Raw genomic sequence first — 17571 nt, 5'->3', positions numbered from 1 at the left:
GACGGCCTATAAATTGAAATGCATCCAATTACATTTCCTTTGCCATATTTGGGCATGGTTCTTCCCCACAGATGTGCCTTCAGACATGCCGTCTATAGGCTATGGCTTGTAGACGGGTGAATGAAAGGAGGGAAGGAGGGTGGTGGGGTTAGAATCAAAATGCAGCCTATTGTGTTGGACCCTGACCTCTTTAAGGGTCAACTGGCATGTGACACCACAAGGGGAGGGGCTTAATGGCCCCAACATTATCAACGGCCTGAAGAGATGGCAGTAAAAATGCCAGCCGCCCTGTTCCCCGAGGGGTAAAGTCTGCGTCTATGTGTGTGTGTGTGTGTGTGTGTGTAGCCTGACGAGCAATGCCTTCATCCCACAGCGATCTCCCCAATACACACACAGGCTATGTTCAAATTATAATTTCTTCTCCAAACTTGGAGAGGGGGGCCAGGTCTGAATGGTGAACACAATATCTCTTTGTTCCAATATGATTATACCATGTCTTACTTTCCTTATGTCCTCACCCTCGTGATTACTAAACTAAGAGAGAGAGAGGGAGAGAGAGAGAGAGAGAGAGAGAGAGAGAGAGAATTACAATGCAAGATAGAACAAGACTGAGTAGAGGGAGCGCCTTTGACTTGGGCACAATAGACACTCCTGCAGATGGCAGACGTTGTTCCCTGCCTTTCTATTCCCCTCACCCCACATTGCCCAGATGGGACAGGGGGCCCCCAGTCTGAACCCCTCCCCTGCCCTCCCCCCTAGCCCACTCACCAGCAGAGTAATAACTGCTGACCAGTGAACGATCTCCACAGTCACGACGAACCGCCAGGACTCCTCCCTCTGTTCACCCAGGTGCCACACACACAGCTTCGTAGAAGAAGTGGATTACAGGCCTGTATCCTACTACCTTTCCAATAGGTTTGCCTTAAAGGTTGAAGGCCAGAAGTACTACCACAGCTTAGGACAACTATTTACTGATAACAATGTACACTCACCAGCCACTTTATTAGGTACACCTTGCGAATACTGGGTTGTACCCCCTTTTGCCTTCAGAACTGCCTTAATTCTTTGTGCCGTAGATTCAACTAGGTGCTGGAACCAGCCTGAACCGTTGATACAAGGCAGGATGGATCCATGCTTTCATGTTGTTTACGCCAAATTCTGACCCTACCATCTGAATGTCGCAGCAGAAATCGAGACTCATCAGACCAGGCAATGTTTTTCCAATCTTCTATTGTCCAATTTTGGTGAGCCTGTGCGAATTGTAGCCTCAGTTTCCTGTTCTTAGCTGACAGGAGTGGCACCCGGTGTGGTCTTCTGCTGCTGTAGCCCATCTGCTTCAAGGTTTGATGTGTTGTGCGTTCAGAGATGGTCTTCTGCATACCTTGGTTGTAACAAGTGGTTATTTGAGTTACTGTTGCCTTTCTATCATCTCGAACCAGTCTGGCCATTCTCCTCTGACCTCTGGCATCAACAAGGCATTTTCGCCCAGAGAACGGCTGCTCACTGGATATTTTCTCTTTTTCTGACCATTCTCTGTAAACCCTAGAGATGGTTGTACGTGAAAATCCCAGTAGATCAGCAGTTTCTGAAATACTCAAACCAGCCCGTATGGCACCAACAACCATGCCATGTTCAAAGTCACTTAAATCACCTTTCTTCCCCATTCTGATGCTCGGTTTGAACTTCAGCAGGTTGTCTTGACCATGTCTACATGCCTAAATGCATTGAGTTGCTGCCATGTGATTGGCTGATTAGATATTTGCATTAAGCAGTTGAACAGGTGTACCTAATAAAGTGGCCAGTGAGGGTATATCTCCAATTAACTTTTCATGGTGGAATGTGTTATTAAAAATAAACACGACAACAGAACGCCAGAGAAGTACACAAATAATACATTTTCTTTCCAATCAAGTTTTAATGAAAATGACCTAAAATTACAAACTTTCCCCTGTCTGTACATTAAGACTGTTTGTTGACGAGTGCACTCAGATGATTCGGCCTCTTTACATTGTGTTAAAACACATGGCACGAAGAGAATCACATGCTTGATGTATCTCAGTCCTGGGCAACATCAAAGGAACTTTACATCATGGACACACGAATACAGAGAATACAAATAGTGATGTAGACCCACAGACCTATTAATGAGAAAGGCTATAAATAGCCTTTGATTTGGTATATATTGGTTTTGTTTGGTGAGCTTAAGTCTATTTGTCACTAAGCATATCAAAGATAAGGACTTTCGCTTCAGTTACTAATTACTAACTTTGAGTTAACGATATAATGAAACTGGAAATAATCACTTTCACACACACCCCAAAAAAAGCTATTGCTTGACAAACTACATAATTCTGCTGTAATGATAAACTCCTCTCTCTCAGAAGACCTTTTTGCAGGGTATCAAGTAGGAAGATAAGATAAGACATGCTTCAAATAAGAAATGACAGCCTTGAACCAAACATTGCTCTGACAACACCATCGTTTTCTGTAGAACACAATGCAACTGGAATCTGTAACAAGAGTAAATGGTCCCATACGGATGGACATACCGTAGGCATACACACGACAACGATCACAGCTGTGATCTCAAAAAAGACAGACTATACAAATAACAATAATAAGAACATCTCATTTGTTTCTGATACAATTGTATTATACATGCTTTGGGTGAGGTAAGAATCTTAGAAAAAGACATGTCAAATTAACATTCCTCATGTCTCCAATATGACAGGTTGACATGGTTTATGGCTATGTTTTAAAGGGATAGTTCACCCAAAACACTTAAATAGTCATTATCTATCGTGTATCGATGTATATGCATTAGGAATAATCTTCTAGCTCAGCAGTCTATGGCGCCAATCTTCCTATTTTTTTGGATCTACTCTATAACTTCAGACCTAATTGGGGCTCATCATTACTGACAACGATTGAGTTTGTGGTGAACTATTACTTTAATGGTTTGCGTCATCTCTAAGTAACGACATTTCTGATAGCATCTTTGTATTGTCCACTGAGGATTCTCATGTATACAGGATCAAACAAATAAAAATACATTCATCAATAGACATTTTATATAAAAGTGAACACTGTCAGTAAGTGTTAGCAACAACTGTGTATGAAGAAAGGCCAGTCTGAGCTTTATTCAAAAACACAGAGACAGAAATATATAAAATCAGTGAGCATCTGGTAAGAGAGACAAATATAACAAAGTCCCTGACTGTTTTATTTCTTTGAGGTAATATTTCATATACTCTATTTGTTTCCATTTAGTATAAACTTGTCTCCACTGTGTCCTATAATGCAAACTATTTGGTTGGTCACAAATCAACAACTGAGCAGGTATCAAAAGCTTTTCCTTTTGAAGTAATTTAAAAAAACATACCACTAATTTCTACAGCCTTAACAATACATGCAAACAATACTGTTGTAGATATGGACAACTATGGAGAAGTACCTAGCTATACTCAAACTGGCCCCTCCTTGCCTGAGGTTTGACTGTTAGAGTTTATGTAAACAATGAGATCAAATACATACACAAATGCATCTTTACATCACACAGCTGTCAATAATTCAATATGTGCTTTGGTTTAGAAAATAGACTGTAGATTTGGAACAAGCTCATATTTTTTATACAATGCATGCGCGGCTATTTATTCAGTTAAACATTCAAGAAGTAATCAATCAAGTCTTAATTCTAACACCTCTACCATTAGAAACAGGATCATCACCCTCCACCTCTAAAAAAGAAAAAGAAAAGAAAAAAGCGTGTCAAGTTTCCAAATCTCCATGGTGATTTAACCATCTGTCTCAGAGTAGGAGAATAATCGTTTTTTTCACTCCCTCCCTCCGCCATCACTTTCATCTTGTTATCAATTTACATTCTAAATGCCTGTACCAAGTGAGCAGAGGGGGGGGGGTTTGCTTTCCAGTAGAACTGTTAAGTGCTGGTATTGCCATTAGATCCGACCCTGACATTAATGTTCCTGAGTTGAAAGTTGTCATTGTATGCTTCCATTCCTCATTCCACTATTTGTTACTATGGCACTGAGGCTACGAGATGTAATGAGTGGCCTGTACTACATATACATTGGTCTGAGGCGGTTCCTTAACCCCCCTCCCTAACTCAGCCACATGTGGCCCCTGACAGCAATAAAATCAGCACAGGAAGTGGTGGAATGGATTGGAGGAGACCTTTTTCATTGAGGTTTATACCAGGATAAAATGTTCATATTGCCCCCTGCAAAATCAATGGTTAGTTCCAATCTACATGGGAAACCAGGGGGAGTCTTTCATTCTAAATGCCTGCAGGCAGATATTCATATTTAGTCCTTCTGAGGAGAGAGTAAAGGAGAATTTAAGTGGCCAACATATTATATATTGAAAGCTTCTAGTGCACAAATCAGCAGAGGCTTCACAAACGACACTACAACAGTCATTGGTCAAATGAACATTTGGAAATTGCACCACATCGTTGTGTGTGTGTGTGTAACTAAGTATATTCAGAGGGGGTAAATCATTGGTGATACTACATTCTCATTCACTTTGGTTGTGATCTTTAAGCTTTTTTGTTTGCTGTTCTCTCCTAGACATTCATTCTATCTTTGGATATCACTAACATTACCAACAGCTTCTCTACTTCACCTTAGATATTTATCCAAAAGCTTTTTTCTTCTCTCAAACAAGAATCTTTGTCAAATGTAGCATTAAGACTTTGAGGATAAAATTAAGGTTCGAACTATGAAACCCCACATTTTAAACTTAATATATATTGTGAGAGTCCAGTCCAAGACTCGTATCAATCTATTTTGTTCCTTAGAGCAATTATGAGGTAGCAGTGTGACAAGACTACTTGTGCCAATAGACTTGCATTTAAAAGTTGGGAAAACTCAAGACACAAAACACAACGCAACTCCTAAGCAACTCTTTAACTGACTAACAGAAACGGAACAAACCCAAGGAGCCACCCAAAGAAGAATGAATATATGTATAATGTCAAGACTCAGAAATGAGGTTAGAGTTGAAGCTAGCTACCCTGTTGTCTAGCTACAGCTCGATTAACCAAGGCATCGGACAGAAACCCTGGGAGAAGTTTGGTAGGATGCAAAAAGCTATCATCAAACACCACTGTAATTGCTACAGTGACATCATTTAGAATGTCGGAAAACACCGTCTTTAAGACCGTCAGAAAAAGTCTTTACTGTAGACAGGTAACTTGGGTTTCATATCTAAATCAAATAATCATCATGAGGTCAGGTCTTACAGGCTATAGTTTGTACTTCATGACCTCAATTCATCTTCACAGCCATTTTTGAGAATGAAGAGGTAATCCTTGCCGTTTGGTAGATAATCTTTCTCACAGCAGTCAGAAAGAGAAGGAGGTGAACACTCACAGCAACAACATCTTCAACAACAACATGTCTTTGGCTTTACCTGAGGGAATGCGTAGGTGGATTTCCAGAGTGAGGTATACTGTATGTACACAGCAGTGCAAGCTGGTGAAGGTAGAAATTGGAAGACAGGGTTCATTGTAATGCATGGAACGAAATGAGGAATGGTATCAAACACACCATTCCATTCAATGCATTACAATGAGCCCATCCTCCAACTTCAACCTCCACCAGCCTCCCCTGGTACACAGGTGAGTTTTGAGGTTTGCTTTGTGTAAATGAGATACATCCATAGTGTATGGGGGAGGGGAGGTAGAGGGTGGGAGTTCATGCCGGTGAGATGCATCCTCAGGTCATGAATGAGGTATGCATACATAAGTGTATGAGGTTGGCTCTATGTGCATTCAGGTGAGTTTCGGAAGGTGAAGGTACAGGGCCCTTCTGAAGATGAGGTAATCTGGATGCCCAGTGAGGTATTGGTTTGTAATCACTCAGGTGTGTCTTTAGGGGGGCGATGTGTGCATTTTCAGGTGGGCGAGGAGGTTGCGTTGCTGGGTGAACTTCCCGCTGCACAGCTGACATTCATAGGGCTTCTCTCCTGAGTGAACACGCATGTGCTCCGCCAGCCGGTACTGGCGTGTGAAGCGCATGCCGCATTCCTCGCAGGCATACGGCTTGAGACCCAAGTGGCTGCGCATGTGGCGCGTCATGGTGCCTCGCTGGGTGAACAGCTTCCCACAGATGTTACAGGGATGGGGTCTGGTTAGCCAGTGGCTCTTCTCGTGTTGCCTTAGAGACGCCAGGTCCTTGTAGCTCTTATTGCAGACGGTGCAGATGTGGCGAGGTGGGGAGTCGCCTGCATCCGGTTCCTTTTCCTTCAATGGTGATGTCAGATTCTCAGGGTCTGCGTCAGGGTCTTCGTCCTTTGGGTACACACCTTCCTCCTCCTCTTCTTCCTCATCTTTGATATAGAGCTCATCCTCTGTGTGTGTGTCCACATGTGCATTGAGCTGCTCTGAGCTGGGGAATCCCTTGCCACAGGGGATACACACATACAGGTTGTCCCCCAGGGCTGGTTCAAACCCCTGCTGGGGCTGGCGATAGATGTAGTTGTTGTTTCCCTTTCCATTTCGCCCCCCTCCCTCGCTCTCGCTCTGCCCGCTCTCCTCACTCTGTTCCAGGCCATTTTCCAGGACCCCATCTCTGTCTCCATTCCCCTCTCCATCGTCCAGCTCTGGGCTCACACTGTCCCCCCTGGGTGTCAGCTCTCCTGCTACCTCTCCCTGTTTCTTCCTCCGACCGTTGGGCAACTCTCTCCCTTCACCCACCTTGAAGCCCTCGTTCCTGGGCCTGGGCCTCTTGCGAGGGGCCCTTTGCTGGGGGTCTGTGGTGGTCTTTGGAGGCTGTCCCTGGACCTCCCCTGGCTCAGAGGGCTCTTTGCCTGAGTTAGAGTTAGCAGTGGTGGGGGGAGTGGGTGTATCGTCGAAGTCGGAGTGAGGGGAGCTCTGAGGTAGGCTGCTAGGACTCACCTCCTCTGTAGCTGTGCTGCCTGACGGACTCTTCTTGGACAAGTCCAGCCCCAGACCAAGCCCCATCTCCAGACCATTATTGAGCCCACCTCCTCCAGAGGGGCTTAGAGAGACACACTGTGAACCCGAGACAATCACCTCCTCCTCGGACAGATCCTCCCTCAGACAGCCCTCCTGTCTCTGGCACTTGTTTCTCTCTGCTTCCCTGGACCCTGAGTGGTGGTTGTTATTGACTCTGAAGGGGGTGGAGGAGAGGCGTTGAGGACGAGTGATACGTCCATTAGGGGTTGATGAGGTGGTGGAGGAGGGGGTCTTGCTGGTGCTGGAAGGGGTCCTCCCGTTGTGTTTGAGTCTCCTACGACAGAGAGCAGCCAGGTCAGGCAGCTGGAGGTAAGATGCTGCCGTGAGGAGGGCAGAGAAACTGTGATCGCTGACAGGGTTAGAGTTTGGCATACGTCCCGTGTAGATGAAGTCTAGCACCTAGAGAAGAGAGGGAAGGACAGAGACGACCTTAAATATTCAATGTCCAAATGGGAAGTTTGTATTGGAGAAAGGAGACATGGAAGTGGTCAAATACTTGCTTTAGAAGGTACTGGTCAGATTGCTCACCTGTCGGAACACAGAGGGGTTCACCATCTCTGTGTCCAGGGTGATGAGGTTGTCGTGGAGGACTAGGGATTTGAAGTAGACGCTGCTGGCTGCCAGGATGTTCTTGTGGGCACGGAACAGAGCATTCCCCACAACAACCATGACATCACACAGGTAACCTTTGGCTCGCTGCTGGTTCAGCTGGAGCAACAGCTGCCCAGCATAATTTGGCTGTTCCATCTCAAACACTTTTTTTTTTTTGGTTCACAAACCTGTGAGAGAAAGAGGGACAATGGGGGGAGAGATGAAGAGAGAGGGGATTGATGTAATTGATAGCTCAAAGAAATCCAACCACAAATGCTCAGACTCATCTAAACACTGATTATGCAATATAAAAAGTAGATTTAAAAACAATAATACATTCTGCGTTTTATATTCAGTGCAGATGAAGGAGAGGAAACAAAGAAAAGACACCACTTTAGACTGATGAGATGCACCCCTGGGCAGGGGTGGGTGGGTGACACCCACACACACAAACACACACAACTGGGAAAACTGGCTCCAGCAGGCCCCAACATGCAGTTAAAATTCCTGCAATGCCCAGAATTACTCATTAGCCTGAGTAGGTTACAGACTTGCAATACATCAGACACACAATACTAGCAGGAGGAAACCCTGACACAGCAGATCAATTCCTTGATGGTAGATTGTTTTGAAGTAGTGTGGAAACTTATCGTTATCAGTCATAAATGAAGTGTTTCTCCATGGAAAGTATTGCTTGGAATGGAGAAAATGTGTGCATTCTCAAACAAAACATGTTGAAAAGAAAAATACTGCAGAATGTCACTCTTAAAACTAGTCAACTTAACTCAAACTTCTAAAAATTCTATATGAACAAATTATGACCACCACATAATATTTATGAAACAAAAAAATAGAAGGAATTACTCCACCCTGGCCTGTTATATCTCATTTGGCACTGTTAGATTCTGGGAAAAGAGAGAACGTACCACTGATAGTTATCCCTTCATTATCACACCAGCCAGCTCCATTCAGTCTGAACCCAGCTCCACTGTACTATCTACACTCCCAGTAATGACTGGCTGCTTCTGATCAGCTATAAATAGAACAAATTAGACAGGGTACAGTATATGTCAACTGTGCAACCTTTTCAATGACCTTTAAAGTCTCACTTTTCCCGTTTGTCAGAAACACCTCACTTACTGGGGTGTGTGTTCTTTATTATATCTAACATTTTAACTGCCAACAGAGCATATGCAATTAGTTTGTTTAATGCTTGTCTTTTACAATGACATACAGGCACATGGAAACACGCCAAGTCATGCCATGTCTATACGGTCATGTTAAATAGGGTTTGTCTATGCTCTCCCATCTACAGAGAGAGGGATGGGCTGTGTCTATAGACGGTAATTATGGGGAATTGTTTAGCCTAACTCAATAACCATGTCAGACAACATAACTGGGTAAATCATAAACAAATAAAGACGTATAAGCCTACAGTAGTTTTAATTACTGCGCTCCTCCAGAAACTGTGGAACGATTCTCCACCCATCCCATTTCCAACAAGGTGTTCTACATTTGGTCCCGTAACAGTAGCAAGATATGGCAGTGGCACCACCCTTGTGTATTTTTAGCATTAGTCTAGGACGGTACAGAGTTAGCAATACCTCTGCTGATAAGAATGAACCACATCTGTTTTGCCATACATCGATACAGTATCACACAAAACCCACTCAGCCAAAAATACACAAAGAAACGTTTGAGCAATCTATCTATCTGAGGGCTGCACACTCGGGTTGATAAGACACTATGGATCTTTTTATGGGTTTGCAGGCCCCCCTCTACCCTGCCTCAAACAGCACCGTCTCATCACTTGATGAAATACAACTGGCCTTGATCTGACTGTCTGGAGAGTTATTTCACAAAGCTAAGATCAACAAGTTAGACAGTAAACTATAAAGAACATGTGTGACACAAAGGACAACGAAGGCTGTAATAAAAGGTGGAATCCCTTTTAGTCTTCTCTGCCTTCAAAGGGGACCTTTTTCCTTCCCCCTTCATACAAATGATCAGTGCTAAGGAGTAAAGATGCTCAAGTATCTGGGTTATTTAATAAAGGTATGTAGAAAAAAAACGTAGCAAGGGGTGATAAGAAAACTGCTTAATGAAATCTTCTGAAGGTAAAGTGCAGGGTTTGGATCTATAAACAACCAGGTCAACAGGTCTGGCTATAGAGTACAAGTGCAAACAAGCTCTCCATGCCATGGGGATCTTAATGGGCTGGTATAGATTACTGTCAGGCATGGAACAAAACAAGCTCTTGTACAACACTTAAATATAAATCCTGTAGGCGTACCGTATGTATGCAATGTGATCACAGTATATAAGCAACGCTATGTAGGGGCGGAGACAGAGACAGCAGAAGAGTGAGAACAATGACAAATGGTAGCATTATATTCACATCATTTACTCCAGGAGTACAAATCTGTTATTTATTGTAAATAAGTTCCGTTTTTTGGAGTGGGTCTTACATTTATGAATCATGTCAGGAATTTATAATGATTTATAATGATCATCTATCGATTAGCTGAGTTCAATCTCTAATTCTAGCCCTTGTCCTGGTTTCCAGTGATCATCCTCATCCCCCAGACAGAGGCCATAAAACCAAAGCAGTAGGCCTAGCCTGTACACAGTCAGGGGCCATTATGCCTTCCCAGGCCAATATCCAGGCCTGCAGCTGGATACTGTAGGCCAAGCCACTGGTTGAGGGTCACATGACTTTGTAATCTAGCCTGACTGGTATTAGGCTATATGTATTAGGTACCCTACACAAAGCAGCTTGGGGCTCTGATAAAACAGAGAATACTGTTAATCCAAAATGAACTAGTATTTAGTGATGCGTACAGAACAACTGTAGGATAAAAGGCCAAAAAGCCAAATATCTTCATCAAACTAGAGGTCACTAACCCTGGTCCTGGAGAGATAGGGTGTGCACTGCAGGCTTTTCCCCCAGTCCAGCCCTAAAACATGTCTTACATATGCCAAAATGCACTGTTGCCATGGTTACAAATACAAATTATTTCTTAAATCTGTAATAAACTATCATTGTCTCATTTTTCATTCTGTATTCAATCTTCTTTTAATATTTTGATTAGTGACACCACAGAATATCCCATTAATTGATTTAATGCAGACCTACAGGATTTCAATGTTGATACTTTGAATGCTTCTCTACTAACCGAAGAATCGAATCAGAGTTAATCTCTATCCCGCCTAGAGCAGGTTAAGAATTATTTGCTATGGGAATTATCCTGGTGAGCCACCATTAGCCAAATTAACCCAAATTGATCCCCAGTGTTTGCAAACACAGCAATCCCACTAAAAACATGATGGTGTTTGTGAATTGCACAAGAGTGTAATTACTACATTCAATACTGTCTGCTCCCTCTGTATCTTTGCCAGGGATTTATCTACTAACAAAGCTGCTACACTTGGTGTCCATCCAAGTGACAAACGACTGATATCTTTGAAGATAGAAGCAGCAAGTGACTGAAAATACCTTTTGTCAGCAGAGATGACCCAAGACATAAAAAAAGGCAACGTCATGTCACAAGAAAGGCGTCACTAGAAAACATATTACCAAATTAAAGAAAGGGACCAAATAAATATACCTATCACGAATAACTACAACAACTGTTCATCTAGCTGTTTGGCGAAAGTATTGTGGATATCCTGCTGGATTCTGGTGTTCCCCTTATGTTTCCCCTCCTGGACCAAGTATTACATGCTACACATTTTGAGAGGCGTCAATATTAGTTACGGTTTAATGATGTGTTGGCTTATAAAACATTTGTTTAACATCAAAGGTGAAGAACAATTTTCATGTAAATGGTATCAAATCAAAGCTCTATGGATATGCATCTGAATTCTGAAATGAATAACTTTTGATTATTTATGGTCGTTCATGAAGCCAATCACACCGATTTGAAAGCCATCGCTTTCGAGACTAAAGAGTAACATTGTAGCGACGCTGTGATCCTGGTCATATCATTATTATCTAGTGATAGTACTCTCTGTTTTAGCAGTGATCTACCTCTTGCCATACGTAGCCTGCTGTGCTCTAGCCAACGCTAGCTCTAGTCTATGATGAGTCCTACTACAGACAACCATTGGGTGAGACAACGATTGCACGGGAGCTGGCTAAAGCCGAAAACACATACCCGTGTGTAACCAGGTAAATTCAATTACACTGTTGGAAACACATTGCGAAAATTTACCAAATTTCTTCCCAGGAGGAATCACTCACCGAAGCCCGCAATGCACGGATTAATGGGGCAAAGCGCAGGTGGTTGACAAGCTGGTATATTAGGGCTCCGAGTCCGTGGGCATAGAACAAGAGGAGAGACCCTCTGGGCATGCGAGCCAAATATTGAGTGTTTAACGCTTGTTTTTAATGCATTTTTTTAAAGCTGCACAGAGCGAACTCTTCGACACAACCACACACTGACATAACATATGCCGATAAGATAAGCGGAGATCGACAATACCTCAAATCATCGATGAAAGCGGTTTCAATATCACATCCTGATCTCACACCTCATAGTCCTCCGATCGCCATCTTGCTACTGCAGGTTTGTGTGACGCAGGGAGCCCTAACCCCTGACCCAAATTTAAATAAAAGCCAACTGAATTGGGGAGAGGGGAGGAAAAAGCGAATGCTCCTCAACACATCCGCCGAGGAGGGCTAGGCTAAAACAAAAAAGATCAAGAGATTTTCTAGCACGAGAGCTGCGTTCAGTAGGGCACAACGAACGTTCAGATGAGGACCCAGGAATATTATTGGACCTAGGGTAGAATACCCTAGACAGGCCTACCATAGGCCACCAAGTGATTTGGTATCTGATCATTAAAGGCTGTAAGAGTAGCCTACCTAAAGAACAGTCCTACATGTGTCACATCAATATGCTTGGTGGAAGACACAAATGAACAGTCCCAAGGGTCAACGGCTCTTCAGATAACATCTTTAAGAAGTAACAAAAAAATAAAGTAATCATTGAGTCAATCAATCTGACAGGTAAGGCACACAAATCATAAGGAGTTACAACAATGGTTTTAACCAAATTACTAATTTTAATGGTATGACTGCCGCTGTAAGCTCACTGTAACCTAAAGTATCCCAGTATTATAAATAAAACACATGTTTATACACTCTACAAGTTGTTGCCATAGGCCGCACTAAGACCGCACTAAGCCACACTCTGCAAGATGTACATACAATCAAAGAATGTACCACAAACAAAGCAATGCCAATGGAATAGATAGATCTCTCATGACATTTTCCCAAGAAAATAGCACTTGATTTCTGTCATACATCTGTGCTCAGGAAATTACATTCCATGAGGGCATATTTGAAATACTTCCTTTCACAAATGACAAGTAGTTTTTGTTTTCAGACTCACCTACTCTCCTATTCCTCATCCACTGCAACCTTACTGTACATTGAGGCATACCAGTCTGACTGGTGAACTAGACTGGGAGTGGTTTCAATAGTCTAAAGTAGCTCCCTCTCCTTGTGTTCCTTTCTTCATCTGTACTTAGTCATATACCTCATGCTTCCTCCCATACACTCATCAGAGTAGTGCTGCAGATGAAGTGGAAGAGTAGGAGATGAGGTCAATCAACACTTTTGAGATGCAGCCATGGTCTTATGCTGAATTTATTGGTATGCCCCATGACAAAAACATTATTTCATAACACCCACTTCAGTTCATTCAAAGCAGCAGAATAGGTACAATAGCTCATAGATATGATTCAGTGAGGGACTTGCCCACCCTTTTGACAAGCTTACATTATCAAATTGAAGTTTAACTGGCACTGCAAACAATACTGTACATGTTGTACCATTGAGATCCCCCCCCCCCCCAATATTAACCCTTTGATGAAAAGTTTTACTTTTACAAATCCAAATCATGAAAACGTGGGATCATAAAGCTACTTGGCCTATGGCACAAGCAACAATGTACTTTCAATAAATAAACCTTTGACAGAATTACATCAGCATTAAAAATGCTTGTGGCAAAAACTAAAAGCGTTTGTTTAGGAATACTATAAGTAATAGTTATAGCCAATACCCCAACTCCAATGGTAAACTAAAGTACAGTGAAATAATTCTGCTCTTGCTCTAGCTTGTGTTAAAGCAGTAATCAGTGATTTCTGCCTGCAGGGACACCAACAAACAATGTGGAACAATTTTAGCATGCAAATAGAATAGATTTCTATGTTGTGCTCAAGGACACTTTTTCAAAAGATTACTTTAACCATCATTTATTTACAAAATCTCCTGTCAAGAAAAAACAAACAATACATATAAGTCCTTATTGCTTTGGTTATGACTTCTACTCTCATCACTGAAAAGGCAAGAGTCATATTATAATCATAATTAATGAGTATATATTTGTTTGTATTGAAAATAAAATAAAACGAATTCGACACAACTCCAATTTTAGACACCGTTGAATCAATACATATCCAAGTACATATGCTAAAGGAAAAAAATGATAATGAAAGTGCAGTCTGGTAATTTCAGACAGGGGAAGGGCGCGTACACGGTACATAATACACTGGTAGCAGAGACGAAAACCACCACTTCGACATCGCATTCGCTGTGTATTCTGGGTACATACAGAATTCCACGATGGCGGCGAGCAGGAGGCTGCACAAGGTACATTTCCTGATCAATCAAATTACAATTTTCACTAAGGGAAACAATAGAAGTGTTGCGTGTGAGCGCTTAAATTTTACACCAAACCGCAAATGTCCTTTAATCTGTATCGTTCAGCCCTTTACTATCAAAAATCAGGTACAATTCGTCAGACGGAGATTAGAAGAGGCTAGCGAGCTATGCTAAGCGTTAACCGTTCTAGTCATGTCAGCTAGCTAAGCACCGGCATTATTATTATTATTAGCTAGCGAGCTAGGCCAGAACAGAATTAACAGGTATTTGTCAGATAACTTGAGTCATTTCCATTACGATGCTGATTAAAATGCTAAGTTGTTGAAATGTAGCTTTCATTCATTATAATCTCAAATCTTGGATGATGTTTCTGTCATACTGTCTCCAAATTTGTACTAGCGAAACGAGTTGTTTGTGCTACACGCACAGCTGTTAGCAGTAGCTATCTACTACCAGTGTCTGTGCTGAGGTAGACATCGTTAGCCACTCACCTAGACTTAACTCTAGTTTGGCTAATTTGCTATTGTCATATAAAACACACGGCATTAGCCAGGTAGCTCATGATATAGAGTTCCGGAGATTTGGGCTCTCTCGCTTTGCGTGATTTTGAATAGTCATCGAATGAATCGAAAGCGAAAATGTAGAAGTTGAGTGATTGCCAAGTGAATTTCATTCATTCGACCTCAGACCGAGGCCTGCTATGAGGCCAAAATTAGCTGAGCAAAACTGGTTGTAAACAAGTTCTTTATCAAAGTGGTTAGGTGGATTTGATTCAGGGTTACATCAGTGATTATACCTGTAGTTGCGTCAATCCTGTAGCTATGTAAATGATCGACCAACGGTGTCAATTTCGAGGTAGGAATTCAATTTGGAAGCAGCTTTCTCTTATAATAATAATAATAATAATAATACGGGGTCGTTTACCGCAATGGCCGTATGGTCTCCAAATATAACATGCCCAAGTCACTGCTGTCACACAATTCTCTGTAAAAGATTACCAACAAACAGATGACCTGTTTTTCCTGTCTTACAATTTGCCAGAGAGTGTGTAGTCCAGTGACCCAGTGTGTGAATATGCTCTGGAGCACTAACGAAGCGGTGTGGCTGTTTTTACGAGATGAGCCACTTGAAATTGCAGTGTTTTATGTATGTTACACTGCAGAAGTGTCTTTGTAATCAAAGTTTTTATGACACAGGCAACACAGTAAAATAGTGTTAAATCACTCCTTTATCTTCATAAAGCCTGCTATACTTCCTGAAAGTGGACATTTTATGATGCACGATCAAAGTTTACAGGAGAACTCACTTATGTTTTCTCCTCTCTGTTTTACAGGAACTTGATGAAATCCGCAAGTCTGGAATGAAAAATTTCCGTAACATTCAAGTGGATGAAACAAATATTTTGACTTGGCAAGGGCTCATCGTTCCTGTAAGTAGTGATGCTACTCTCCAAGACAACATCGACCATTATTTTGCGGAATGTACCCATATTATCAAAATTGTTTCTGTGAATGTCAATAGAAGATGCCATTTCCTTTTAATTAAACTTTGTGGAAACCTCTCAGTGGTATAAAAGTTAAATGTATGATTGTCTGCAGGTATTTAAACTGTATCTGCTGTCAAGCACTCGGTTGTCCTAACAAAATGTCCTTCTCTTTCTCCATATTAATCTAATCCCCCCCCCCCCCCCCTTCCTTTTAACAGGACAACCCCCCATACGACAAAGGTGCGTTTCGAATTGAGCTCGTTTTCCCGGCAGAGTACCCCTTCAAGCCCCCCAAGATCCAGTTCAAGACAAAGATCTACCACCCCAACATCGACGAGAAGGGACAGGTGTGCCTGCCTGTGATCAGTGCAGAGAACTGGAAGCCAGCCACTAAAACTGACCAAGGTACTGTGTGGACACACACACACACATGAGACAAAGCTCATAGGGGCTAATGTTATCCACCATTTTGCCTTTATGGCATTCCAGATTTTCTGACTATATTCGTATAATTTAAACTGACCTAGCCAAAAGCCAATATCTTCTTTTCCCTGATGCAATAATATATACATTTGATTTAACAGATTATCTTATCCAGAGCGACTTATGACAAGGGCAACTAAAGTGTAAAGTGTTGTCTCAAGTGTTTCTCTGTTCGGTCTTTCCTCTGCAGTGATCCATGCCCCTAAATTAGAATATGTTTAAAAACGTTCATGAAGTTCATCTCTTCTTTTTAGTCTCTTCCATCCCAGTGATGGTTACACACACATCTTGAGTTTATGTAACAGGCCTCATGCGGCTGCAGACAGTGTTACTTCCGAGCTCACGAGTCTCCAACCGGCATCCTCTTTATTGCCAACACATGTGACCGTCCCCAAAATACCTGCTGTTAACCAGCTACGCCACTGAAAACCTAGCAATTTGATGGCGTGGCCGGGGGAGTGAGTTTATCACCTTTTCAACTCTGTTACATTAGGACTGGATAGGTTTTCCACTATATTGCCTTTGCCTTAATACAGATCTTTTTCTGAGATTGACTTTCCCCAAAACCATCACCTTCTTGTCACGGTCATTGTTGTGCTGATCACATCCCCTCCTGTTTCTGTCCTGCAGTGATCCAGTCCCTGATTGCTCTGGTGAACGACCCCCAGCCCGAGCATCCACTGAGGGCAGACCTAGCAGAGGAATACTCTAAGGACCGTAAAAAATTCTTTAAGAACGCAGAAGAGTTTACAAAGAAACATGGGGAAAAGCGACCTGTGGACTGAGAGAGCAACGGCGTGACTCCCTCCTCCCTCTTCAAGAACCCCGTGACCCTCTCTGCTCTTACCTTTGCTCCCAAAAATGCACCCAACACACACACACATTCTTCTAGCAGCCCCCCCCCCGCCCCCCACCACGCCCCTCCTGGAGTGGTGTATCTCAGTTTCACTTTGCCCTGGAAGCAGGACTTTTTTGTGAATCAGACAAGTCTGTCACTTTTGGGTGTTGGCTTGTGGCTGTTACTAACTTTCTACTGATTTCTTAAATTATAAACATGTTGAAATTGGTCTGAGAGGGCAACTTGTTAAAGAAAGATGAGAAAAATTGATGTTTCGCTAGATTTGTTCACAGATGTTTGGGTCGCTTATGCAGATCTCTGTATAGAAATTTCGGACTGTTTTGAAAGCTAAATGCAATGCTCAACTCGTGGTATGATAGTTAATCCTTATTTCCTTTCACTCTCTCCTCATATAAATATGTAACAAAAAAATACGACCCCCAAAGCAAGGAAATGATAGATAACACGTAAAGCATCAAGGTTCTAGAGTTGCGTGGAAAAATGTC

The 17571-nt window shown here is 42.3% G+C and overlaps 2 protein-coding genes across 2 annotated transcripts; one reads left to right on the top strand and one right to left on the bottom strand.

The window, feature by feature from the left end:
* Window positions 1–1931: 1931 nt before the first annotated feature.
* Window positions 1932–7744, bottom strand: hic2 (hypermethylated in cancer 2; the record flags this gene model as incomplete). The annotated part of the gene is made up of 2 exons (XM_083670184.1): window positions 1932–7396; window positions 7526–7744. 2 exons carry the CDS (start codon window positions 7742–7744, stop codon window positions 5891–5893), a joined length of 1725 nt encoding a protein of 574 aa, XP_083526310.1. The 3' UTR covers window positions 1932–5890.
* A 6441-nt stretch (window positions 7745–14185) lies between these two features.
* ube2l3a (ubiquitin-conjugating enzyme E2L 3a) lies at window positions 14186–17398 on the top strand. Its single transcript, XM_083669754.1, has 4 exons — window positions 14186–14246; window positions 15592–15687; window positions 15963–16149; window positions 16858–17398. The coding sequence occupies exons 1-4, from the start codon at window positions 14220–14222 to the stop codon at window positions 17010–17012; spliced, it is 465 nt and encodes a 154-aa protein (XP_083525880.1). The 5' UTR covers window positions 14186–14219; the 3' UTR covers window positions 17013–17398.
* Window positions 17399–17571: the final 173 nt, after the last annotated feature.

Source organism: Argentina silus (genome assembly GCF_951799395.1).
Source record: "Argentina silus genome assembly, chromosome: 5".
Lineage (NCBI taxonomy): Eukaryota > Metazoa > Chordata > Actinopteri > Argentiniformes > Argentinidae > Argentina > Argentina silus.
The sequence above is the reverse complement of the archived record's forward strand: the minus strand, read 5'-3'. Positions and strand labels throughout refer to the sequence as shown.

Bases quoted from the DNA above. Each gene is read 5' to 3' on its own strand.
- ube2l3a (XM_083669754.1), top strand. From the start codon at position 14,220: ATGGCGGCGAGCAGGAGGCTGCACAAG. The intron at 14,247-15,591 runs GTACATTTCCTG...TCTGTTTTACAG, and splicing joins CGAGCAGGAGGCTGCACAAG to GAACTTGATGAAATCCGCAA. The intron at 16,150-16,857 runs GTACTGTGTGGA...TCTGTCCTGCAG, and splicing joins AGCCACTAAAACTGACCAAG to TGATCCAGTCCCTGATTGCT.